Source organism: Lepidochelys kempii, chromosome 6, assembly GCF_965140285.1.
Source record: "Lepidochelys kempii isolate rLepKem1 chromosome 6, rLepKem1.hap1, whole genome shotgun sequence".
Classification (NCBI taxonomy): domain Eukaryota; kingdom Metazoa; phylum Chordata; order Testudines; family Cheloniidae; genus Lepidochelys; species Lepidochelys kempii.
Window position 1 is genome coordinate 11,218,915 of NC_136385.1, and position 26,444 is coordinate 11,245,358.

Consider the following 26,444-nt stretch of genomic DNA (forward strand, 5'->3'; position numbering starts at 1 on the left):
AGTACCTAGGTAGGCGGGGGTGTGAGGAAGACAATGGAATCGTTGAGGGAGAACAAACAAGGGTAGAAAGTTCAGAGACTTACAGAACTTTCAGAAACAAGAAAATTACTACTGAACACCATGGAAGGTCCTGTCTACATGCAGTACCCAGACATGGGTGCTGGAGGGGGCAGGGGTGTTTTTGGTTGGAAACTGCCAAAATGGTGTCTCCAGCTGTTAACTCTATGAAACTCTCAGAAACAAGAAACTACTACATAAACCATTAAAATTCCTAACTAAAGAGTAAAAACCATTTTATTTGGAAAATGCATCACCAAGGATGAGAGGCCAGCAGAATCTGTGACTGAGACCACGCGGCAGTAAGAAGGAACTGAAGACGCAGTCAGTCCACCCCATCCTTTATCATCTTGGGCAAAACCACCAGGCAATGTAAGGACACATGCATGGACCGACAGTCACCACTACACTGAAAAACTCTGGGTGCATGGTGCACACACATTGCCTTCAGTGAAATACAACAGGGACCCTCCATCACTGAAAGAACTTCCCTGATTTCTTCCCTTTAAAAAAGGGAAGAAGGAGGATCCTGGGAACTACAGGCCAGTCAGCCTCACCTCAGTCCCTGGAAAAATCATGGAGCAGGTCCTCAAAGAATCAATCCTGAAGCACTTGCATGAGAGGAAAGTTATCAGGAACAGCCAGCATGGATTCACCAAGGGAAGGTCATGCCTGACTAATCTAATCACCTTTTATGATGAGATTACTGGTTCTGTGGATGAAGGGAAAGCAGTGGATGTATTGTTTCTTGACTTTAGCAAAGCTTTTGACACGGTCTCCCACAGTATTCTTGTCAGCAAGTTAAGGAAGTATGGGCTGGATGAATGCACTATAAGGTGGGTAGAAAGCTGGCTAGATTGTCAGGCTCAACGGGTAGTGATCAATGGCTCCATGTCTAGTTGGCAGCCGGTATCAAGTGGAGTGCCCCAAGGGTCGGTCCTGGGTCCGGTTTTGTTCAATATCTTCATAAATGAAGGTGTGGATTGCACTCTCAGCAAATTTGCGGATGATACTAAACTGGGAGGAGTGGTAGATACGCTGGAGGGGAGGGATAGGATACAGAAGGACCTAGACAAATTGGAGGATTGGGCCAAAAGAAATCTGATGAGGTTCAATAAGGATAAGTGCAGGGTCCTGCACTTAGGACAGAAGAACCCAATGCACAGCTACAGACTAGGGACCGAATGGCTAGGCAGCAGTTCTGCAGAAAAGGACCTAGGGGTGACAGTGGACGAGAAGCTGGATATGAGTCAGCAGTGTGCCCTTGTTGCCAAGAAGGCCAATGGCATTTTGGGATGTATAAGTAGGGGCATAGCGAGCAGATCGAGGGACGTGATCGTTCCCCTCTATTCGACATTGGTGAGGCCTCATCTGGAGTACTGTGTCCAGTTTTGGGCCCCACACTACAAGAAGGATGTGGATAAATTGGAGAGAGTCCAGCGAAGGGCAACAAAAATGATTAGGGGTCTAGAACACATGACTTATGAGGAGAGGCTGAGGGAGCTGGGATTGTTTAGCCTGCAGAAGAGAAGAATGAGGGGGGATTTGATAGCTGCTTTCAACTACCTGAAAGGGGGTTCCAAAGAGGATGGCTCTAGACTGTTCTCAATGGTAGCAGATGACAGAACGAGGAGTAATGGTCTCAAGTTGCAGTGGGGGAGGTTTAGATTGGATATTAGGAAAAACTTTTTCACTAAGAGGGTGGTGAAACACTGGAATGCGTTACCTAGGGAGGTGGTAGAATCTCCTTCCTTAGAGGTTTTTAAGGTCAGGCTTGACAAAGCCCTGGCTGGGATGATTTAACTGGGAATTGGTCCTGCTTCAAGCAGGGGGTTGGACTAGATGACCTTCTGGGGTCCCTTCCAACCCTGATATTCTACGATTCTATGATTCTATGATTTAATTCCTATTTGAACTAGAGCAGATATCTTAGAAAAAACATCCAAACTTGATTTTAAAATAGCCAGTGATGGAGAATCCACCAAAACACTTAGTAAATTGTTCCAATGGTTTATTCCCCTCACTGATAACATTTTACACATTTCCAGTCTGAATTTTTCTAGCTTCAACTTCCAGCCATTGGATTATATTAGACCTTTCTCTGTTAGACTGAAGAGCCCATTATTTAATATTTGTTCCCCATGTAGGTGCTTAGAGACTGTGATCAAGTCACCCCTTAACCTTCTCATCTAGCCCCTCATCATCTCGTGCTTATACAGCTGTAACCTCCTCCTCTCTGGCCTGGACAAATCCCATCTTCTTCACTGAATCTGTTCAAAACCCTGCCACAAGGATCATTGTCCTGGCTCGTCACTTTGCTCACATCACACCCAACACTGTGGCATTTTCTCTGCTCCATCATATCAAGCACAAAGTACTTGTCTTCACTTTCATGGACCTGCACTGCTGGTACTCACCCTGCCTCTCATCTCTCTTTTTCTAAATATTTCCTTAAACACAACTGATGCTATGACGCCTAGAGCTGTGTGAATCATGGTTGTGGGGTTATTTTGGTTTGCTGACAATTCCAGAAAAAATCAGGAACAATATTTGTTTTGGGTCAAACATTTCATTTTGATTTCAAGCATGTTTAAACTATTTTTAAAAAAATAAAATCAAAGGAAATTTCTAAATGAAAAGTCACAGTTCAAATCAAAAACTTGAAACGTTTCAGTTGATAAATATCAAAACAAAAATGTTGTTTTTTTTCTGTTTGGTTTGGTTTTGTTTTCAACCAACCAAAGCAACTGAGGGAAATCAACACAAACTTGCAATATTGTTTTGATGTCACCGAATTTGCTTTTTTCAGCAAAAAAAATTTTGTCCAAAAATGTTCCCCAACTCTACTTTCAAGGACCTTCACAGCTGGTCCCTACTCTGTCCCTCATACTCCATCTCCCTCTAAATCTCTCCTTAAAAACAATGGATGCTGTGATGGTCCCCCATGGTACGCTGCTACTGTTGCTTATTCTTCCAATAATAATCATCCCACTGCTCTCTTCCCCATCTGTCTGTACCTCCGTTTCAGTTCTCTGAGGGAAAGACCATCTTTCTGATTTTCAGTTAGTCAACTCACCCTTTTTATCCACTCCGCAAACAAAGATTTAATAAGTTTTTGCCAGTCACGGGTCCACTCTTCACAGAACAGCCCAGTGGAAATGAGCTGCTGCCATTTCTAAGAACAGAATAAACCTATCAGTTGACTATTTTTAATAGGAATGAAAAAATCAGTTTCACTGGAATTTTTTGGACTCACGTCAATATAATCAAAAAAGACTTTTTCCTGTTCAGACAATTTGGGGAATAACTCCTTGATCCATAATTCTGCTACATTCATAAATTCCTTGAGCCCCTGGGTCCGCTTAAGGTCCTGGAAATCCTTGAAAATAAAAAAAGAAGCAAGTTACAGAAGTGGTAAACTCAGCTTTTCATCTCCTTTATAGACATTAAATCAAACACTTGAAAAGAAAGTCACCAATTTCAAGACTGCATTTCAAGATTTGGTACTATTCAGAAGCCTAAATATCAGGTCATTGGAAAATTCAGTTGTGCAAAACTCATTATCAGATGGCTGGAGAAACGACAGATTTAAGTAGTTCTGGGAGCTACAAGAGAAAATAACTGAAACCAAGGGCCTGTCTACATTGGGAAGCTACTGCGCTGAAACTTTCTTGCTCAAGGGTGTGAAAACTCACCACCACCACCCCCAAGCGCAACAAGCGTCAGTGCTGTAAAGCACCAGTGTAGACAGGATCCGAGTGCTGGGAGCGCAAAGTGGTTTACCTAGAGCGCTGGGAGAGCTGTCTTCCCGGTGCTCACGTACAACCACACTGTCCCTTTAAGCACTGCCATGGCAGTGCTTTAAACTGCTAAGCGTAGACTTAGCTCAAGAGACAAATTGGGCCAAGTTGAAGTGATTCAGTGAGCAAACCCTTTTTTTAGGTTTCAGAGTAACAGCCGTGTTAGTCTGCATTCGCATCCGATGAAGTGAGCTGTAGCTCACAAAAGCTCATGCTCAAATAAATTGGTTAGTCTCTAAGGTGCCAAAAGTACTCCTTTTTTTAGGGTTGCCATCTTGCGCTTCAGAATCTAAACTTAATTAAAAATAAAGTCATTCTTCTAAGGCCTTAAGGGTGCTAATAAACCCTCCGAATTGTGAACAAAGCGCGATTCATAGTTTGATAGATTTAAAAGTCAGAAGGGACCATCGTCATGACCTGGCCTGACCTCCTGTAAACACAGGCCAGAGAACTTTCCCAAAATAATTCCTGTTTGAACTAGAGTATATCTTTAAAAAAAAAAATCCAATCTTGATTTAAAAGCTGCTAGTGACAGGGAGAATATTTCAGTGGGGTGTTAACTCTGAATCATAGAATATCAGGGTTGGAAGGGACCTCAGGAGGTCATCTAGTCCAAGTCCCTGCTTAAAGCAGGACCAAGCCCCAGTTTTTGCCCCAGATCCCTAAATAGCCCCCTCAAGGACTGAACTCACAACCCTGGGTTTAGCAGGCCAATGCTCAAACCACTGAGCTATCCCTCCCCATTGTAATTGAAGCCTCATTGTAATTGAAAGGACCACATTGTCAGCTATTTTACTGCTGATCAAAACATCCAAGAGATGAGGTCACATTGTGAAGCTTCTCCACTATCTACTGAGAAGCACTTTCTTGCGCCCTTCCAGAGCATCTACACTTAAATCTCTGAAAGCCAGGCAGTTTCAGAATTAATGTAACACAAACTTAAACGTCTGAAAACCAGGAAATACAGTGTTAACGTCCAGGCCACCCCCACAAAACAACCTTAAATCTTTGAGCAATGTATGCCCCAACACCCCCAACAACACACACATCAGCGCTCTGCCCTGACAGATGCAACAGAAAGTGTGAGCACTGTAGGACACAGTCTAACACATAGGCACCGACTCGGTGGGTGCTCCGGGGCTCGAGTACCCATGGAAAAAAAATTGTGGGTACTCAGTGCCCACTGGCAGCCAGCTCCTCCTGCCCCCCAGCACCTCCCATCTGCTGGCGGCCTCGCCGATCGACTCCTTCCCCTCCCCTGCAACGCCTCCCGCCTACCACGATAAGCTGTTCAGTGGCATGCAAGAGGCACTGGGGGGAGGGACCAGAGCGGGGGCGGGAAGATGTGGGGCAGGGTGGAAAGAGGCAGGGCAGGGGTGGTGCTTTGGGAGACGGGTGGAGTGGGGGTGGGGCCTGGGGTGGAGCGGGAGTCGAGCACCCCACCCCTCCCGCCCCCGGGAACTCAGAAACTCAGCGCCTCTGGTCTAACATGTTCTCTTTTCTAGAGCAAAATTCAGTTTTCAGTCAGGCGTAGCAAACAGGAGCTACCTACCCCTGGCCTACACCCCAACACTGAGCCTGCTCTACACAAACCACCCCTGACAGGCAAACAGTTCCCTGCCCTTCACCTGTGCACAGAGAATTCCTCCTGAGACGTTGCTTTCGCTTGCCCCTCAGAGACCACAGGATGTGTGCGACCAGATTACTGACCACCCCCACTGCTACTGACACAGGCTAACGACCTCAGCCCTCATCCTGGATCCCTCACATTACACATGCACTGTGCCTCAGATCGCAGTCACCGCCCTTCCAAGCTGCTCCAATGAATCTCTCCACCACACAGTACAGCTGCACTTAACACAATGTGGCGGGATTGGTTAGAACAGGCTGGCAGAGCTGGTTGATCAGTAGCTGGTGTAAATTGGCAACAGCTCCACTGCAGTCAATGATACCACAGCTGGTATGAATCATCCAAAGGTCCACTGGAATCAATGGAGCTGTGGCAACCAGAGGAGGACCTGGCCCACTGAGTGCACACTAGGAAATTGTATAACAAGATTCCACCATTGCTACCACTGGTTCACCAGTGGGAGCCCTGGTGTAGACAAGGCTCTGGGGGTTTCTGGCATGTTTGCCATGCTTCCAATTAGCCTGCTCTGAGCAGTTTTATTTGAGAAGGTTTATGCGGGTTCTCTGCCAGATCACATATGGCACCTCGGTGACAATTCATGGTTTTACAAATGGACATTTTTGGCACAGCAAAGTTCATGGCCGCTAATAAGGGTATGAGCATCCTGAAAGAAACCTTGGAACATTTAGAGAAAATTCCTCATAAAATCATAGAGTATCAGGGTTGAAAGGGACCTCAGGAGGTCATCTAGTCCAACCCCCTGCTCAAAGCAGGACCAATCCTCAATTTTTGCCCCAGATCCCAAATGGCCCCCTCAAGGATTGAACTCACAACCCTGGGTTTAGCAAGCCAATGCTCAAACCACTGAGCTATCCCTCATCAATAACTTAAAATGTTCATTTTACCCGTTTGGTTTGCAGTAAATCTTCTGTTCCAGAGAACAATTCAAAAATCTGCAGTGACGTCATCACGGGGTTGAATGGTATTTTCTTTGGGTGTTTCAAGAACTTTCTCACCAAAGTAAATGTTAAATTAAGGCACTGCAGAACATCCTCCAACTCCTTTGGCTGCAGAGCATCCTCTGCACTTCCTGTCTGATGTCTGTGGATACAGCAAGGGAAATAGCATTGAAAACTCAGCTCTTCAATAATTTACGGCAGGGTTTATCTTCAAATCAACAACTCTGGAGTGGGTACATCTATACCAGGTGTAGCAATGGGCGTAAATCAGCTCTGTATGCAGTATACGACACCATCCTATAATTATAGGATTGGAAAAGGTCCCACATTTCACCAAGGATTAGCAATAGCTACATTGTATTGTAAATTACTGTTTTTAAAACAGGAAACAGGAAAAGCCACTTGTTTAATTCTTGAAGTGCCACTGAAAGCAATTCAGGTCTGGGGTCTGTAACACTGCACCCTAATTAAAACTCTTATTTAACTAAGATTATCATGGCAAAATCTTGTGTGTCCTGTTCACAGCCTCGTTGCCTGTGTTCAATCCAGGTGAGAATGTGTTCGGTCACTTGGCAGTTACCCACTCAGTAGGTCACCTTGAAGACAATGTCTCTAATAAATGCAGCAATGTATCTCATCTGGTAGTTTATCACCCAAACAGAAAAATTCCACCGATGGCCTGTTGCTCTGAAGAGGGGTATCAGCACATTGGCAGATAAAATATATTTGAGGTGGACACACCACGGTGTGGTCAGAAAGAAGGTACCATAAAATCCGTTGTCATCGTTGGTAGCCTGCCAGGCTAACCAAGCCGTCATAGGCGCCGACTCCGTAGGTTGGAACACCCATGGGGAAAAATTAGTGGATGCTCTGCACCCACCAGCAGCCAAGCTCTCCTCAACCCCTGCCCCACCCCCTCCTCCCCTTAGCGCACCACGTCCCCAGTCCTCCGCCTACCTCCCAGCGCTTCCGCCCTGGCCGCCATCAAACAGCTGTTTGGCAGCGTTAGCACACTCCGGGAGGGAGGGGAGGAGTGGGAAGATGGTGCGCTCAGGGGAGGAGGCGAAGAAGAGGTGGGGTCAGGGCAGGGATTTGGGGAAGGGGTTGGAATGGGGGTGGGGAAGGGGTGGGAAGAGGCAGGGCAGGGGCAGGGGCAGGGCCTCATGGAAGGGGTGGAGTGGGGGTGGGGCCGGGGGCGGAGTGGGGTCGAGCACCCATGGGAAAGTGAGGAAGTCAGCGCCTATGCTAGCAATAGGCTTGGATGTAGAGGGTAACATATAGTGAAGTGGCTGGTATTCTATTATTGCAATATACCTTAAAACTACTCTTTTGGTCAACTGGAGTGCAGGATCACAGGGTTAAATTTTTGCCAAACCCCAAAGGCACATATACACCTATACTAATTAAGTAGGTGGCAATTCCCATTTTCCTGTTATCTATTGTGTTAAGGATAAAGTCCTCATCTTATGTAATAGGGACAAGGGTTCATTAACACCCATAGCCTAGTGGGCTAGTTGGCCTTTGTTATATTCACTGCTACTGCAGCCCAGTGGGCTAGCTTGCCTTTATTATATTTACTGCTTTACATTATATTCTGCTTTGCATTATATTCAGCAGTAATGCAGGCAACCTACAGGCCTGTATCCTGGAAGACATTAGCTTCTACAAGTTAGCATAAGGCTTAAGGCCTATGAACTTTGAACAGATAAACATTGCACAAATAAACAGCCCAACAGAAAACCCCAAGTATTTGGGGAGCTGAAAATAAAGGTTAAGGGCCTCAGTACATCTGTAGATGTAATGTGTTTGAGACAGACACTGTTTTGTGTGGTAAGACTGACCAAGTGGAAGACTCTGATGGAGAGGGTGACCTATGCTGGAAATAGCCCATTTTGCATGGTAACCAATTGTAAGGAGACCTCATAAAAATTATTAACGATATGTATAAAGCCAAACAAGCTATTACCCAATTAATGAATGAAGGTGATGAGTCTTCAACAATCCCCAAGGTAGATTTTGAAGTAAAAGACTGGGTTACGGTCCAAGGAATTGCAATAGAGATTATTTTCCTTATTTTAGGTTGCACTCAGTGTAAATTCAATTGGTATAAGCAAAAAAAACCTAAACAGGTACCAAACATTAATGATGGCAAATATATATATATGGTACCCATTCCAAAAATGCACTAGGATCTAGAGTATCATCTTCATGATACCCTTCCTCCACCCCAAGCGGTGGAAAATGGCATTGAAACTGTTCCCACAGATGTTTGACCATCTACATCTGCACCTGTGGTGATGGGGTTCATTTACAAAGGGGGGCATGTAGCCTATAGGCTAGCCTGTTTGCTTGCCTATATATCTTTTCTTATAAGTTTCTTATTTTCTTATAGGTTTGACTATTTGTTTTATTAATAGGTTGAGCTAAGGCAAAGTTAGCAAACATATGTCCGGGACCTTTCACCCAGATAGCAAAGTTAGTATACACACTGATGAGCTGCCAAAATCTTAACAACGGGTTCCCTATAAAAAGTTCTGATTTAAGGGATGTGCCCCAGTATGTATTTTTTGTATCCACAGGGTTATCATACGTCCGCATTTGCCCGGGAGGAATTTTTAAAATTCAGGGCAGGGCGTGTGGGATCAGGAGCCCCAGGGCCAGGGGAGCAGCAGCAGCAACAGGGCTCCTGCAGCGCAGCGCTCCTGGTGGCCGGAGGAGGAATTACATCACTTCCCGGCCAGAGCCCATCAAAGCCTCAGCGCCCCCTGCAGGGAAGCAGGTTAACAATCGGTTCTAAAACCGGTTCAAAATTTAACAACCGGTTCGCGAGAACCGGTGAGAACCAGCTCCAGCTCACCACTGAGTATACATATATTTGGGACCTTTCACCTAGATAGGTGGTTATGAGCTAATGCATAAGGTCCATGTATGGCTGTGACTTTTAGTATAGAGGATGCATTAAAGCAGGTTAGCATAGGGGCTTTCCTAAGTTCATACCCTTTTAAACTTAACAGATACACCACAACTTGGAACTTGGAAAGAACCAAAATAAGCAAGTAGGACAGAAACAACAAATGTGATACCTAACCACAAAAGGGCCATGGTAACGAATTGACATATATGATACTAAGTTAAGATCACTGATGTACTAACCTATAGGAAAAAGACATTCCAATATTAGTAAGATGAGGAAAGCAAATAAGGAAAAGGGGGGAAATCCCCTACTAAATATGCATCTAACATAGTGGTGTCAGCATAACATATTATAAAAGTAGCATCCCAGCCTAGGGAAGGTAGGAGAAAGAGATGTAGTCATTGGGAGGTGCCAGAATGATGGCCACTGGCAATGGTGGGGAAGGTGATGGTGATGAGGAAGATGATGGCTAACACTTCAGGTTGTTCTGCAAGGGATGATGTGAGTATCTGGAAGTGCAGATGTACATTCTGTAGCATCTCTATTTTACTAAGTTGGGGTGTTTGTGACTGTGCTAAATGTACTAATAAACTATATTTGTAAATATAAAAGAGTTCCTATAGTGTGAGTTGTTGCAACTGTGCACATTGGGGTTCCCAACTATATAACAATTTAAATAATACTGGGCCTGATCTTGGGACAAGAACCTGTCAACCCTCAAAGTGATAACTGGGGATTCTTAAGTAATCTATATAATTAATACACAATCTAAAGATCAGGCAACAGCACCATCACCTCCTCCTGCGTCTCCCCATGATGGTGGTGGCTGCTTTCTGTTTCTTTGCTACCTTGTTAAGAAGTTTGGATGTAAAATACTCACCTGGTACCAAGCCAAGCCTCTGTCCTTCTGGCAATGTCCTGCAAAGCTACATTGACATCACTTTCCTGAAACCACAGAAAGAGCGCATAGCATGGAAACGGGTCAACTTTAAAGCTCATCACAAATTACATCTCTTCCATGGAGAACTTCAACTTTTTGGAAGAAAGAAAGAAAGAAAGAAAGAAAGAAAGAAAGAAAGAAAGAAAGAAAGAAAGAAAGAAAGAAAGAAAGAAAGAAAGAAAGAAAGAAAGAAAGAAAGAAAGAAAGAAAGAAAGAAAGGAAGCCCAGTGTCTTCAGGTGAAAGCCAAAACCTTTTGGATATTTGTTTCTCCTATGAACAATCAAAAATTTTACACCAAAAGGAAAAACAAAACAAAGATTTGTTGAAAACCCAAACTTTCTTGAAAAACAGTTTTGACAGAAAATTTTCAGTGAGCCCTAGTCACCTTTATTCTCCCAGACTTTGCAGATCCTGCACCTCGCATGGCTAAGCCACACCTAAGGATCATGTACTCCATGCCCAAAATATTTAGCTTGTGTCCTGATCCAGCTCCCATTGAAATCAATGGACAAATTCTCATTACACTGGTGTGACAGCACCTCTAGACTTAAAGCTGATTAAGTTCAATAGTGGTAGGGTTACCAGATAGCAACTGAGAAAAAACTGGACAGGGGGTGGGGGGTAATAGGCACCTATATGAGAAAAAGTCCCCAAAAATGGCACTGTCCCTTTAAAAATGGGACATCTGGTCACCCTAAATGGTGGAGACTGAGCCCTATGCTATTCAGTTAGACAAGCTGTGGTGGGAAGGCTTGGGTTGGGAAACAAGCAATGAAACCCAAGCAAGGCACCTCACCAAGGCCTTACAGGAAATTACTAGGGCTGCTCAAAAGTTTTCCTCCAGCATTTTGTTCCAATGGAAAATTGTAGTTTTGACTAAATGAAAGTTTCACCAAAGGTGAAATTGACAATTCCAATTTTTTGTCAAGAAACACTACACACACACCTCTAAAATTTGCGATTTGGGTCATTTTTTCAATTTTTGGCCCTTTATGGCTGCAAAAAATTTTGGGCTCAGTTTGGTGAAATCTGAAAAAATTTCACTATCTTGGATTTTGTTTTTTTGATGAAAAGTCAAAATTTTTGACAGGAATTTTGATTAAATTATTTTTTCCTGTTTTTGTCTAAATTCCCAGATTCAATTCTAGTGTCCCTTAGACCCCTGTCCCCCAATATTTGCCCCCTTCTTTATTTTGTTTTAATTTACATTTTCCATAGGAAAAACAAAGATTTTATGACCAGCTAGAAAATATGGTTTAGGAAATAAAGATTAATGGGAGGTGGCCCCATTAACGTGCTTGTTGTCCATCAACCTTACGTTTATTCCGCGACCCTCTGCTAGGCGATTGGTGATCCGCTGGTAGACGTTGTTCAAAAGAAGCTGCAGGGGCACATAAATGTGAGGAACAGGCTCTCTACAAAAATTCTTCAGGGCAAGCATCTCAATGACTTTCTCTGCCAGAGGAGCGCAGCTCCCGATGAAGGTCTGATGGTCTTTTATCATCGCCAGAACTTTCCTGTACAGGTGGGATATCGCTTGATGTTAATAAAAGTCTGCATTTGGGGAGGTATTTGCTGTGGGCAGACTGGTTTATTTTTTTAAACTACACTAACTACACTAACTATCATTACAGTTTTGGCCCAAGGAGCAGGACAAGAGGCAATGGGTTTGAACTACAGCTTAGCAGATTTAGATGAAATCTCAGGAAAAACTTCTCAGGAGTAATTCTCTCCTCAATACTGTTGCTTTACAGTGACCTGCAAAGGAAAACAAAAATTGGGCTGGCGATGTTTGTGGCCTCTTTAGGATGGATGATGATTTGTACTGTTCTGTGCTATAGCTGCTGTTTATGTCAGTCACTTGCAAGACAGCATGTTGTATTTTGTATATGTCTACAGTGTGATGTTTGAACATCTATAAAACTACTGATTACAGACTGGAGTGGTTCTTGGTGAATTCATCAACCTGTGGATTGATTAAGAATAACTACTTGTCCAGCTCTGAGAAACACTGTCTAAGGTAAAAGTAGACCTGAAAGGAACCTAGAATTAAAAATATAGATTAATAGATTCATAAATTCTGAGGCCAGAAGGACCACTGTGATTATCTGTTCTGACCTCCTGTATAACACAGACCACAGGACTTCCTTGAAATGATTCCTTTTTGAATTACAGCAGACCTTTTAGAGAAACATCCAGTTTTGATTTATACAGTAAATTGCCACTGGTGGAGAATCCACCACAGTCCTTGGTAAATTCTTCCAATAATTAACTACTCTCACTATTCAAAACTTATGCCATTTCTAGTCTAAATTTGTCTAGCTTCAACATCCAGCCATTGGATCTTGTTATTCCTTTGGGCTGGTCTACACAACCGCGGTAAATCAATCTTAACTTACGCAACTTCAGTTACATGAATAGCGTAACTGAAGTCGAGGTTGTTAGATCCATTTACCGCGGAGGCTACATTGCGCTGTGTCAATGGGAGAGTGTCTCCTGTTGACTTCGTTTATGCTTCTCAAGGAGCTGGAGTATACAAATTGATGAGGGAGTGCTCTTCCATTGATTTAGCATGTCTTCACCAGACCCACTAAATCGACACTCACTGCATCGATTGCAGCAGTACCAATCTACCGGCAAATGTAGACATACCCTTTGTCTGCTAGACTGAAGAGTCCTCTATTCTCAAATTGCTGTTCCCCATGCAGATACTTATAGACAGTGATCAAGTCACCTCATAAACTTCTCTTTGTTAAGCTAAATAGATTGAGCTCCTGGAATCTCTCACTATAAGGCCTTTACAATCCTTTAATAATTCTCCTGGCTCTTTTTTGAACCCTCTTGAATTTCTCAAAATTAGTAAGCTCACACTCCCTGGGCTCAATAAAAAGGGTTATCCTAATGAAATCCCTCTCCAATATTGCCTGTAACATTAATCAAATTGGCAAATTTAGTTTACTAGATTTCAGCTTTAAAATCTAAAATCAGCAAATTCATAACATAGACACTCCCGCCCCATGGTGGATTCTCCATCACTGAGAATTTTTAAATCAAGTTTAGAAGGTTTTCTAAATGGTCGGCTCTAGTTCGAATAGGAATTAATTCAGGGAAGTCCTCTGGCCTCTGTTAAACCAGAGTCAGACTAAATGATCACAGTGGTCTTTTCTGGCCTTGGGATCTATGAACCAAAGCACTCTGAAGCCACATCATTATCCCCATGTTACAGATGGAGGAACAGAGGAGGTGAAGGGATTTGCCCAAGGTCTCCTAGCAGACCAATGGCATGTCCAGGACCCAGGCCAGTTGCTCTAACCACTAGCCCACACAGTCTTCAGGGGTACTACCCATTTGGAGGCAGCAAGCAAAGTGCTTCCAAATCATTATACCACAAATAATGATATTACATTTTGCGAGACAAAAGAACGACAACGTTCTTTCACAGAATATTTCCCTTGTAGACTCACGTTTGCTTCTCTTCATCATGCCTCAGCTGAGCAAAGGGCAGAGACTGCATGTCTTCTGAAGTTAAAGGGTCCTCTGCCTTTTCAAACGATTCCCTTTGAATTTCATACAGCAAAGGAAGCAGCCAGACCCAACACGCGCTCTTAGAGTTTTTGGAGCTTTGGATGCAAACATGCTTCAGAGCTAAAATACATTCCCTGCAATGACGGGGATGCAAAATGTTAAACAAACAAACAAAAAAATTCCTTGTATTCAGACAAATTGTATCCACAATTATGTCAGTGCATCTCTTAATGAGTTTGAACTTCAGCTGCAAACTGGGTGGCTGGACGGGTGACAAGGCAAAGATACACATGCAGCTGCACAAATAGGGCCACGGTCATTTTGAGAGCTGCGTGAATAACTGATGTTTTTGTTCCAAAATATTGTGGGGGGGGGAATATTCGGTTCAGGTAGAACCGAATGCGAAAATTCCAACGAATTTCAACGAATCCAAAAAGTCTATTTTGGGTCAAATGAAACATGGCACTCAACCCAAAACAGTTTGTTTCCAGGCATTTTAAAGGGCTAGCCACAAAACAGCCAGAGGAGGACATGCTGCCTGCTGTTGACTTTTTGTCCCACTTTGTAAATTCTGCTTTCTGATAATAAGGTTGCAGTAGCTGGAAAGCTGGCAGATGTTCCTCCCCTCACATCTGTATGTCCATCTTCCCTGGATTCAATGGGCATTCTACAAACCACAGGTTAAAGACTCCTGCACCTAAGACCATCACAGAAAACAGGTTTGGGCTCTTGTGTCAATCAGCTTAATGCAGATTGGGCAGCCCTGCCAGAGCTCTCACCCATCTGGGGACAGCACCTCTAGCAGCCAACTGGAGACCTGTTCCTTGGAAGCACTAACCCTCTGCTCCCATTGACTTTAAGGCTGTCAGATCTGAGGGATAGACTAGGTTTCCATCTGACGAACATTAGAGGAGAGCTAGGACGCATTACCTGCCACACAGCAGCCTCTAAATTTGGTCTTGCTGGTTCAGTTTGTGGTTTCTAGGTGCTACTGCAGTACAAATAATAAACTATAGTAATTGTCACTCTAGGGTTAACCCTGAAGAGGGTGATCCCATGCTGAGCCCCTATTATACATAATGAAAACCCATAAACAATTAAGTCTTCTACTTTCCAAGCTGTGTGCTTTGCAAATATGTCAGTTCAGAGCATTTAAAGGGAAGTAAATGTGTTACCTTTAAAACCACAGACAGAGTTCAAGCAAATAAAACTAAATATTTAGTGAGTTAGATATTACCTTTTTCTTGGTTCTTTCAGGTTCATGAATTTGCCTTCCTGCAAGCCAACATTTTGGGCCATTTGTTCAATCTTGCTCATGGCCTCTGCACTTATATGGATACTGTGGTGAAATACTGTGCATAATGCAAAGAGGAGAACATCCATTGCTGAAATAGCAGGATTCTGAAATTTGGGGTTTCCGAGTACATTTTCAATGAATTTGCGGATGTAGTCATAAACCTAGACAAACACAGTAATAACATGCATATTTTACCGGAAGCATCAGACATGCCTGAAATACAGTTCTCCCAGCATTGTCTCAGCTGCACTGGCCAGTGGATGGGGACGGATGATAGAGGAGGTATTTACCATTACTTGCAGAGTGGAAAGGTGGCCTTGAGGCTAAAGGCTCTAGCATAGTATTCAGGAGATGTATGTTCAATTCCTCCCTTTGCTACAGACTTCCTGTATGACTTGGTCAAGTCAGTTAATCTCAAACTTTTCTATTTACATTGTAAGATCTTCAAGGCAGGGACTGTTCTTGAGTTTGTGACTGTTCAGCACCTGTGTGACAGGACCCCAAACTTGGTCACTGTGTGTTTGTGCAGCACCCAGCACAATGGAGCCCCCATCTTGGTTACTATGGCCTGGTCTGCACCTAAAATTTCGGTTGACCTAGCTATGTCACTCAGGGGTGTGAAAAGTGTACACACCTGAGAGATTCAGTTAAGCCGACCTAAGCCTCAGTGTAGACACTGCTAGGTCAAGCGAAGAATTCTTCTGTCGACCAAGCTACCACCTCTTGCAGGGGTGGATTAACTACAGAGATGGGAAAACACCTTCTGTAGCTATAGGAAGTGGGTACCCTACGGCGGAACGGCTGCAGCGCAGTAGCTGTACTACTGTAGCACCTGTAGTGTAGACAGAGCCTGTGTGTCTACATAGCCACTTCTCACCATGGTACGAGTGCCTTTGTCAGGACCGTAGACAGGATGGAAGCTCTGCTTTGTGGAGGATTTTGAAATTTGGCTTCGTTCTGAATTAGAACAAAACCCAAACATTTCAAAGCCCACGAGTAGAGACACTGTCTGCTCGTTTTCTGTCAGAAGAAGCTATAAATACAGATTCCAGGAAAGATCCTTCATCTATGGACTGTTTGGACTTTTACAGGGAAGTGTACCAGATGTAAAGCGGAGATCACCAGAGACAATCTGGGTACCCTGAAAGACTTTTGGGAGACTGGCAGTTTATTACATCACTGTCAGTTTGGAATTACAAACTGTGATTCACATGTGCATATATTTTACCTGCTTTAACCTCTCAATAACTCTCATTTCCTTTTCTTAGCTCATAAACTTTTGGTTTACTATAGGATTGGCTGCCAGGGTGGTCTTTGGTGTAAGATCTGGAGTACCATTTGACCTGGGATAAGTGACTGGTCTCTTGGGACTGGGAGCAAACTGATGTGGTGTTATTTTTGGTTTAAGGGACAATTTATCACAAAGTCCAGGTTGTCTGGGTGGCAAGATAGACTGGAGTGTCTAAAGGGACTCTCTGGTAAGACTAGTATAATGATCCAGGATACACATTTGTCACTGGCTTGGCGAAATCTAATTATAGAACACACCACCAGTCTGGGGTGTCTGCCCTGTTTTCTGACAATCTGCCCTGAGGTCATCACTCACAGTTGTGAGCCACTCCAGACAACGTGACAGCGCTCACTCTGTTCTATGTTTTAGAACTCCCCAGAAACGAGTCAGAGCAGTGGTGTGTGTAGCTGAGACTGGTGTGTCTGTGTATAGTTAGTAAACATGGCTATTTGGGACCTAGCTCCACCTGTCTGGATTCTTCATATTGTTACTGTGTAAAGATCAAGGGACACAACAGACAGTCTCTGCCCTATGACTGGTTTAGGTATTGGATGTAAGGGACCGGGGCGCAGGCAGCCTTGCCTAGCAGTCGCAGCTGAGCTGAGGTCTGCCCACCAGGGACAGGAGTCGCCAGGCCAGGAGCCAGGTCCCATAAACAAGAGTCAGGGTCAGAGCCAGGCTGTGGTCGGAGGCCAGAGATCAGAGGTAGTACCAGGTTGGAATCGAGAGGCAGGAATCAGGGTCAAAGTCAGGCTGGAGTCAGAGACCAGGAGACAAAGCAAAGTCTGGCATTGCAGCAGGCCAAGATCTGGGTGGTTTCCCAAACAAATTCCTAGGGCAACACCTGGGATTACAAGGGGCACTTGGGCAAACAGAGGGCTGCAGGGGTACTGTCATTCTGGCTCTTGTGGGCGGTACTTCGTGTGGCACCTACTCTCCACAGTGCGCCCTGGCTGTATCTTTCCCTGGCCTGGGTTCTAGTCCCCAGGCCCTTACGGTAGGGCTTGATTAAAGCAGCAGGTTTGTCACAGTGCAGAAAATGTCACAGATACCAGATTTCTCCATTTGTCCGTGACTTCCTGAAGGTGGGTCCCTGGCTCAGCGCTGAAGGGAGCATCTGATGGGGGGGCAGCAGGGCCAAACCTGAGCAAATGGTGCTGCAGCCACACGCATTAGATCACAACTCCCAGAGTGGGGAGCTGGGGACCAGCCACACAAAAGAGCTGCCTGAGCCTGGGCTGAGTGCGGGGCAGGGCCTTGCCCCCTCCCCAAGCGGAGATTAGGGTTGTGGTGTTGGGGCAGAGGGGGCTGCTATGGGTGGTCAATGCCCCCTCATTTGTCAGGGCATTATCTAGTCAAATTCATGGAGCAAACACTAAACCTATGAATTTTACGATATTGACCATGACCGCTCTGTGATTTTTGATTAAAAAAATGCCATGACACATCTGCAGCCCTCATCATAATGAATGAGATTTTGCCAAATTTAAAGCCACCCTGCCTTTTATGGAGGCAGCTCGTTCAAGAATAAACTCTGGAAATCAGGTCCAAAGCTGGTACAGATGATTCTTGTGGCAGCCCAGTCCAGCTCCCATGAAAGCTGATGGAAATCCTTCCATCTCAACAGGAGTTAGATTGGGCCGTTAGGATCTCATCCAAAGCCTGTGAAGTCAATGGAAAGACTGCTGTAACTCCAATGGGCTGCTGTAACTCCAATGAGCAGACCCTGAGGCTGGAGAGGGAAAGAACACCAAAAGTAACGTTCAGCTTTTAATGATTCTTGGATGATTGTCAATGCACCATGCACAGGTAGAGCTATCTCCAGAAAGGTTCAGTGGGGGCCTTTCCAGCTATTGTGGAGCTGCCATGAGAGATGGGCACTGCTCACTTACCTTTGTCTCGTCAAAGTCAGTTTGGTGATCATTTATTTTTCGCTCTGCATCACCGATGTTGCTGGTTTTCAAGCACTCCTTGTAGCAGTCAAGCTTCCTTTCCACATCACCAAAGTCCTTTCGGTGAGAAAGTTCTCGATATAGCTCATTTTCCAGGAATTGTAGGATAGGCTCACTAGCTTTCTCTTTGGACTTTCCTCTTGATAAAAAGCCAAACCAGGACTTTTCTGGAAACTGACAGATGTCATCAAATTGGGTCCACATACCTAGTGGGAAATAAACATGTATACACCTTCAAATAAATGCTTGTAAACTTTCAAACTTGCAAGGGAGCAGACTGTGGGAGCAAGCAGTCCACAATCGTCACAGAGCTAATATTTTCATTTGCCATTTTATAGTGCTGTTTGTGCCATTCAGTTAATAGATTCCAAGGCCAGCAGGGCCCTTTGTACCCATCCAGCCGAGCCTCCTGCCTAACCCAGGCCAGAGAATCTCCTCCAGTGATTCCTGCCTCCAGCCCAGTCACTCCTGGCTGAGCTAGAGCAGAGCTTTGAGACAGGGATGCCCCATCTCACTGACAGACTCCCAGTGACGCAGAATCCATCCTGTTGTAGGGGAGCTAATCCAAAGGCTAATTCTTTCCCCTGGTAAACACGGGCTTCTTATTCCCACACTGAATTAGTCTCCCTTCTGCTCCCAGCCATTCGCTCTCGCTCTGCCTTTGTGAGCTTAAACTGCCCTCTCCTCTCAAAAATCTCTTTCCCACGTAGGCGCTTGTAGACCAGGATCATGTCACCTCTTAACTTTCTCTTAGATAAACAAAATATATCAAGCTCCTTCAATCTCTCACTCTAAGGCAGGTTTTCCAACACCTCGGACTGTTCTCATAGCTCTTCTCTGAGCCCTCGCCAATTGGTCAAAGTCCTTTTGGACGTGCAGACAGCAGAACTGGACAATGTGGATACCAGAACAGGGCCTGAGACTAGAGAGGATGGCCAGGCCAGAGTTCCACCTCCTTCCCATGTCCCTGCTCGCATTATGGCACTAACATAAAGGAGGGAGTAAGCTGCAGCTCATGAAGGTGTGCAGCTGCGCCGATGTAGCTCTTCTAGTGTAGACCGGCCCACAGATTCATAGATACCAAGGCCAAAAGAGACCACTGTGAGCATTTGGTCTGACTTCCTGTCAGACAAGCCAAAGAATGATCCCAAAATAATTCCTAAAACATATATTTTAGAAAAACCACTTACCCAAAGAATTGGGCACATCCCACATGCCCCTGGAATCTCTGGGAGGTATTTTGCCTCCCCAAACCAAAATGTTTCCTGGAGCTCTCCTAATTATGGGCTACATCTAAACGGAACAGTATCATTCATTACTTATTGGGCTGCTCAAAAAAGTTTCCACCTAAATTTATTTTCTATGTGAAATTGACTTGTCAACCAAACAACGAAATGCACTGAAAATGTCTTATTTCCTTGATTTTCTTTTATTTTCATTGGAAAACCCAAACCCTGAAAACTGAACATTTATGGCTGAAAACCCCATTTTTTTTTTCCTTTAGACAAAAGCCCCATTTTCTAACCAGCTCTAATTATTTATATTGTAGAAGCACCTGAAAGCTCCAGTCATGGACCAGGATCCCACTGCATTAGGCACTATAGATTACTTATTGGGTTTGGGTGTATTATGGTATTGCCTAGGCACCCCAGTCACGGACCGGGACCCATTGTTCTAGGCACTGTATAAACACAGTCCCTGCCCCAAGAGCTCACAATCTAACACCCAACAATGACCATGGAGATTCTGTGCTCGAACACTCACTGCACAAACTGCCCACGTTTTCCATTTATTCAGACTGATTCTCATGCTGCTGTAAATCAGAAATGGTTCCACTGAAGTCAATGACATTACAATCAGATTCACTTGTACTTATACTTGGAGAGCCTGCAAGCCTGGACCTTCAGTCATCATTTTCCACAGGGCTAAACGTGATTCTTACCTCCTGCTTTGATGGCCGAATCGGGCACAATTAGAACTCGATGGGACTCTGCCTTTTCATTTTTTTGCACTGTTTTATAAATATGCTCTACTCGAACTGCTCTCGGATCAGTGTAGGTATCAATAATCCCATATTTATAATAGATGGGTTGTCTGCTTTGCAGATACGAAACAGGAATTTTTGCTTGGCCTACGGTAAGGACGCCGTAATTATTCTTGAAACTAGGAAAGTAAAACAAAACAGAAGAGTTGGCTGTTTATTTTAAATCATAAAGAGTTTATTTTAAATCAAATAAATAATAGTAAATATATTATATATTAAATAGAATTTAATTTATATATATAAATTATAGGATTTAATTAATAAATTAAATATTAAATAAAATATTTTAAATCAAAGAAAATAAATTTAAGTTTATTTGGAATAAAGAGATTATTTTAAATCAAAGTCAATAGCAACCTCCCTTTGACCTCAATGGGCTCATGATCAAAGCCAAATAAGGCCTTGATTCTGCAGTGAGGTCAGTGCAACAAGACCAGAGTTACCAGCACTCAGAATTTATTGCAAGCTGAGAATCTCAGCTCTCATTTAAACAAAAGGTAAGATTCTAGCCCTCATGATTGCGGAGAAGAGCTTGAAAATGTGACCTGTAAGGGCTGAGAAACCAGAAGATAAATAAAATGAACCCATGACATTTATTCTGTAAAAATCTCATGAGTTTTAAGCCGCTCTCATGATATTAACGGAGAACCTCCGCCCTGTTGCTCGCTTCCCCATCCCCGGGACTCACCTGCCACCTGCAGAGCCAGACTGGGAGGAGCTGACACGGAGCCTGCCCAATCAGGGCCCGGCGAGGCACAGCAGGAGTCAGTCCCCAGAGCGAGGGGCTGGGGCAGGGAAATTGGGGCACAGTGGGGTGGGGGTGGGGGACAGCCAGGATACACACACAACCAGTTCTCTCCATCAGGGCTGGGGGCGGGAAGAGCAGCAGCTGCTAAGCAGAACTGCTCCTCCAGGCTCCAGCAGCCGGTGCTGCTCTTCCCACTCCCCGGTAGTAGAGGACGGTTACTGCAGGTAACCGGAGTTTTAGCATCTGGGCAGTGGTGCTGGCCGGACGCTGCCAGTTTCCCTTTTCGACCAGACATTCTGGTCGAAAACTGGACATCTGGCAACCCTAGTTACAGAGTCCCCTCTCTGCCAATCCACACAGGAAATGAGTCTGCTGCAGCCACCGGCTATGGGGTGTTAGTTCAAGCTGTAGCAGCATAGGCTTTTCATTCTGGCGGGTCCCTGGTTCAGTCCCCAGTGTGTTGGCTCTTACAATCCTCCCATGGCTCACAGGAGCTGGATACAGCTCTCCCCCTGCTGCAGGGATATAGCTAGCTGTCCTAATTGGCTCTGTGCCACTCCATTTTGACTCCTGGACCTACTCACAGCAGCCATTATAGGGATGTGGCAGGTCACTTTGCTTCCCAGAAATCCCAGGCTGATTGTTCCAGCCCACACAAGTTAGAGCTGCCCTAAGTTGTGCCGGGGGCCAAACCATCCCTGGACAGCTCCCAGGAATGGGGAAAACTGAGATGACAGTTGCCAAAGTCTCCCCCGACAGAGGTGCCAAATGGAGCTGTGGTGGTGGACATTTGATTCTGCTCTTGCATTTCATCATGGCTGCCCCTCCCTTACTCCATTCCCAGTCCCAGTTGCTTTCTACAGGCCAGTGGTGACTCTACCCATGGGAATTCCCCAGCTGCTGCCTGAAATATGTCTCATTATCACATCCTCCCACCTTCCCCACCAAGAAAGATCTAATGACCTGTCAGTGTAATCCAACTCCAGTGTCATTTTACCTTATTTCCATCCTAGCAAATTCTTGGTATCTCCCGGGATGACTGTAGGCTGCAACAATAATCTTGTCAAACGGTTCATTAACTTTAAAATGTTCAGACCATATGGCAACGAACTCCAGAGTCATCGTGTCTTCCACTGAGGAAATGGTGCTTGAAAAATATGGATTCTCTGATAAAATACTAGAAAAAATGAAAATGCCATAAGATAGTCTCCAAACCATCTTCCACACAGCCACCCAGGCATGAAAACCATGAGCAGCTAGGCCCCTCCCCTCTCCCCAACTATGCCCTAAAAAGAGGAGAGATGGTTTGGAATTAAGGCACTGAAGTAGGACTCAGGGGATCTGACTTCAGATCCTGAATAATCTTAGGCAAGAGATTTCATCTTCCTCTGCTCAGTCCCCCACCCATAGCCTTCTTCTTACTACTTAACTAATCACCTCCTAACACAACCCTTCCCAAACAAAAATATGTGGCACTAACATGACATTTGCCAACCATCCCGCTGCTGTACGTTGAATCCCAACTCCTCCCCTGTCCTGTCTATTTCAACTATGAGCCCTTTGGGGCAGAGGGTGTTTCTTACTCTGTATCTGTTCAGCCTCCAGCACAACAGAGCTCCGACTTTAGTTGTTTCCTAGGTATAACTGTAACAAATACCCTGTGGCTCAGTTCCCCATCTGGGAAGAATAACCCTTCCTCCATATTTTACATAGTTTTCAAAGTAAGTAACCTCAGTCTTTTCATTCTCTCTTCTTGCGAGAGTGCAAAGCAGGTGGGAAAGGCTAGCAGATCAGCATGGGAGTGCGTCCTACCTATTTTGCACTCAGTGTACACAGCGGTAAATGAGTACACAAGGGATAAGGCCACAGAGACTCAGGCCCTGAAGCTCTACTTTAATTCAAAAAGTGAACACAGCTTAACTGCAGATTGGCTCTTGGTGCCCCATAACATTTCTATGGGTTAAATTAAAGTTCTCCTACACATGCTATCACATTAGTTAAAAGGTTTTAAGGACAGAGACTGCATCCAGCCTGGCCCCCACGTAATCTCCCTCAGCAATTCCTGCCTTTGGCCCAATAACTCCTGCCTGAGCTGGAGCAGAGATGCCCCATCTCCACTGACACACTCGGAGTGATGGAGAATCCACCCCGTCTCTCGGAGAGTCGTTCCAAGAGTTAATTTCCTTCCTTGTTAAACATTGGCTCTTTGTTGCCAGTCTGAATTTGTCTCCCTTCAGCAACTGGCCAGTGGATCTCGCTCTGACTCTGTCTGGGGAGAGCCCTCTGTTCTCAGAAATCCCCTCCCCACGTCAGTGCTTACAGACAAGCATCACGTTACCTCTTCACCTTCTTAACTGAATAGATTGAGCCACTTCAGTCTCTCACTCCAAATCCTGTTTTCCAGACCCTGAATTGTTCTTGTAGCTATTCTCTGAACCCTTAACAATTTGGCAGCATCCTGTTTGAGTCGTGGACACCAGAACTGGGCACAGGATCCAGTCATGCTCTTGTCAATGCTGCACACAGAGGGGATGCCGCTGCCCGCTTCTACTTGGGATTCTTTCTAAAGACTCTCAATTTTATTACTATGACTGAACATTTATGTTATGGTAGCACCCAGATGTCTCAGCTCGGGATCAGGATCCCATTGTGCTGGGTGCTGCACAAAAGGAAGACAGAGAATACGTCTACGCTGCCGTCAGGAAATGTGACTGCAGCTCATGTAGGTCTAGAATCATAGAAGAATCATACAATCATGGACGATTAGGGTTGGAAGAGACCTCAGGACGTCATCTACTCCAACCCCCTGCTCAAAGCAGGACCAACCCCAACTAAATCATCCCAGCCAGGGCTTTGTCAAATGGCTAATTTGTACCCAAGCTGGTTTTGATATAGCTAGGGTTAGGGTTAGAGCAAAGCTGGCTCGATTAAGAATAGCCAAGAGCTCACTACATAGCACTTGACTCTCGGGTCTCAAGCTTCATTGATTTTCAAGTAAAATCCCTAGTACATCATCTGCTTCTTTTACACTCTTATTTGCACTGCATTTGCTTCACAACATCCATTTCTGAACCACGCGACACACCTCTCCTCCGATGCCGAGTTCTCTTCGTTTCCCTTACGATCTGCAATTTTTAATAAAGAGCTTTCAGTTAAACTTGCAAAGGGCGAGTAAAAATTTCATGTGCTAAAAATAAAGAAAAGAAACTTCCAATTTACAACATATACAGCTCAGAAGTTGCATCTTCATTACAAAAACGGGGCCTAGCCACAGGTCAAAGTGCCTCAGAATACTTTGTTACACCTTAGCTCACATGCAGTCGGTAGAATGCATTTGACATCTGCTGCTCCAATTGTCCTATTACCCCTTCACCCAACTCCATTTCTTTAGCCAGTGGGTGAGTGGGTGAGACAGGCCCCCATTTGTGCCCGATCCACAGAGGATGTGGGGCTTGTTGTAGCCCCATTCGGGCACAGTTAGCTGTGTAGCTCAAGCTGCAGCAGCACGTGCTTTTAGCTCTGGGAGGCCCCGGTTAAATCCCCGATGTGTTGGCTGTCACATTTGCAGCAGATAAAGTTTTCTCTCATTATGGTAAAATTGAAAAAAAAAAGTCCCATTAAAATATTTTGCTAAAGCTAAAGTTCGTCTGGGGAGCAGACATGCGGAGCAGGAGTCCCTGAGAGAAAGGGAGGGTTTGGAAGAACAGATCCCTTAGCTCCTTCAAGGGGGGCATCCCCACGAGAAGAGCTGGGAAGGAGCTGTTAGTGCTGAACCTCTTGGCACACGGCGTGATCTAGATGCCTCCCCGCACCACACCTGAGGCCGCTGGAAACCAGCTGCCTTGCCTTGTAAGCAGAGATCCCCTCCCTATGGGCACTCGTTGCTAGGCACCATAGTCCTGGATGTCTTTGTAAGAACCAGGCTGCAGACATGTGTCGGTGAGACTGCACACGCAGCGATGGCTTCTTGTGCCCCCAAGGAGAAATGTTTCAGCTCAACAGACTTTAGGGAAAAATTGGGCAGATTTTTAAACCAGATTCACGGATCTGAACACCAGCAGGGACCAGACTCCAAGTGATGGAGAATCCACCGCGTTCCCTAGGTGAGTTGTTCCAATGATTCCCCTCCCTGTTAAACATTGGCCTCTTATTTTCAGGCTGTATTCTTCTAGCTTCAGCTCCCAGCCCTGGGTCTTGTTCTGCCTAGGTCTACTAGATTTAAGAGCTCTCCACTATCAGAAATCTCCTTCCCAGGTAGGTATTTGTAGATCGTGAGATCAGGTTACCTCTTAACCTTCTTTAGGATTAACTAAATAGATTGAGCTTCCGAGTCTCTCACTACAAGGTTTTTTCCAGACCTCAAATAATTCTTGCAGCTTTTTTCTGAACCCTTAACAGTCGCTCACCATCAATGTGGACACTGAACACACCCCTAGTCTACACTACAAAATTACTTTGGTATAACTCGCAAAAAGAAAAGGAGTACTTGTGGCACCTTAGAGACTAACCAATTTATTTGAGCATGAGCTTTCGTGAGCTACAGCTCACTTCATCAGATGTTTACCGTGGAAACTGCAGCAGACTTTATATACACACAGAAATCATGAAACAATACCTCCTCCCACCCCACTGTCCTGCTGGTAATAGCTTATCTAAAGTGATCAACAGGTGGGCCATTTCCAGCACAAATCCAGGTTTTCTCACCCTCCACCCCCCCACACAAATTCACTCTCCTGCTGGTGCTAGCCCATCCAAAGTGACAACTCTTTACATAATCAAGTCGGGCTATTTCCTGCATAGATCAAGGTTTTCTCACATCCCCCCCCACCCCCATACACACACAAACTCACTCTCCTGCTGGTAATAGCTCATCTAAACTGACCATTCTCCAGGTTTAAATCCAAGTTAAACCAGAACATCTGGGGGGGGGGGTAGGAAAAAACAAGAGGAAACAGGCTACCTTGCATAATGACTTAGCCACTCCCAGTCTCTATTTAAGCCTAAATTAATAGTATCCAATTTGCAAATGAATTCCAATTCAGCAGTTTCTCGCTGGAGTCTGGATTTGAAGTTTTTTTGTTTTAAGATAGCGACCTTCATGTCTGTGATTGCGTGACCAGAGAGATTGAAGTGTTCTCCGACTGGTTTATGAATGTTATAATTCTTGACATCTGATTTGTGTCCATTTATTCTTTTACGTAGAGACTGTCCAGTTTGACCAATGTACATGGCAGAGGGGCATTGCTGGCACATGATGGCATAGATCACATTGGTGGATGTGCAGGT

General features: G+C 44.8%; 1 protein-coding gene across 7 annotated transcripts in view; it reads right to left on the reverse strand.

The window, feature by feature from the left end:
- Nucleotides 1-26,444, reverse strand: part of LOC140913636 (E3 ubiquitin-protein ligase rnf213-alpha) — a 175,638-nt gene that overhangs the window by 104,537 nt on the left and 44,657 nt on the right. For all 7 annotated transcript variants that reach the window (XM_073350365.2, XM_073350364.2, XM_073350366.2 and 4 more), the window contains 11 exons: nt 24,244-24,283; nt 22,156-22,335; nt 20,309-20,529; nt 18,307-18,572; nt 15,064-15,284; nt 13,766-13,960; nt 11,620-11,818; nt 10,241-10,305; nt 6,393-6,588; nt 3,314-3,436; nt 3,134-3,232 (listed from right to left, as the gene is read on the reverse strand). In XM_073350365.2, the coding sequence (XP_073206466.2) occupies nt 3,134-3,232; nt 3,314-3,436; nt 6,393-6,588; nt 10,241-10,305; nt 11,620-11,818; nt 13,766-13,960; nt 15,064-15,284; nt 18,307-18,572; nt 20,309-20,529; nt 22,156-22,335; nt 24,244-24,283 (1,805 nt within the window). The remainder of the gene's footprint in view (nt 1-3,133; nt 3,233-3,313; nt 3,437-6,392; nt 6,589-10,240; nt 10,306-11,619; nt 11,819-13,765; nt 13,961-15,063; nt 15,285-18,306; nt 18,573-20,308; nt 20,530-22,155; nt 22,336-24,243; nt 24,284-26,444) is intronic.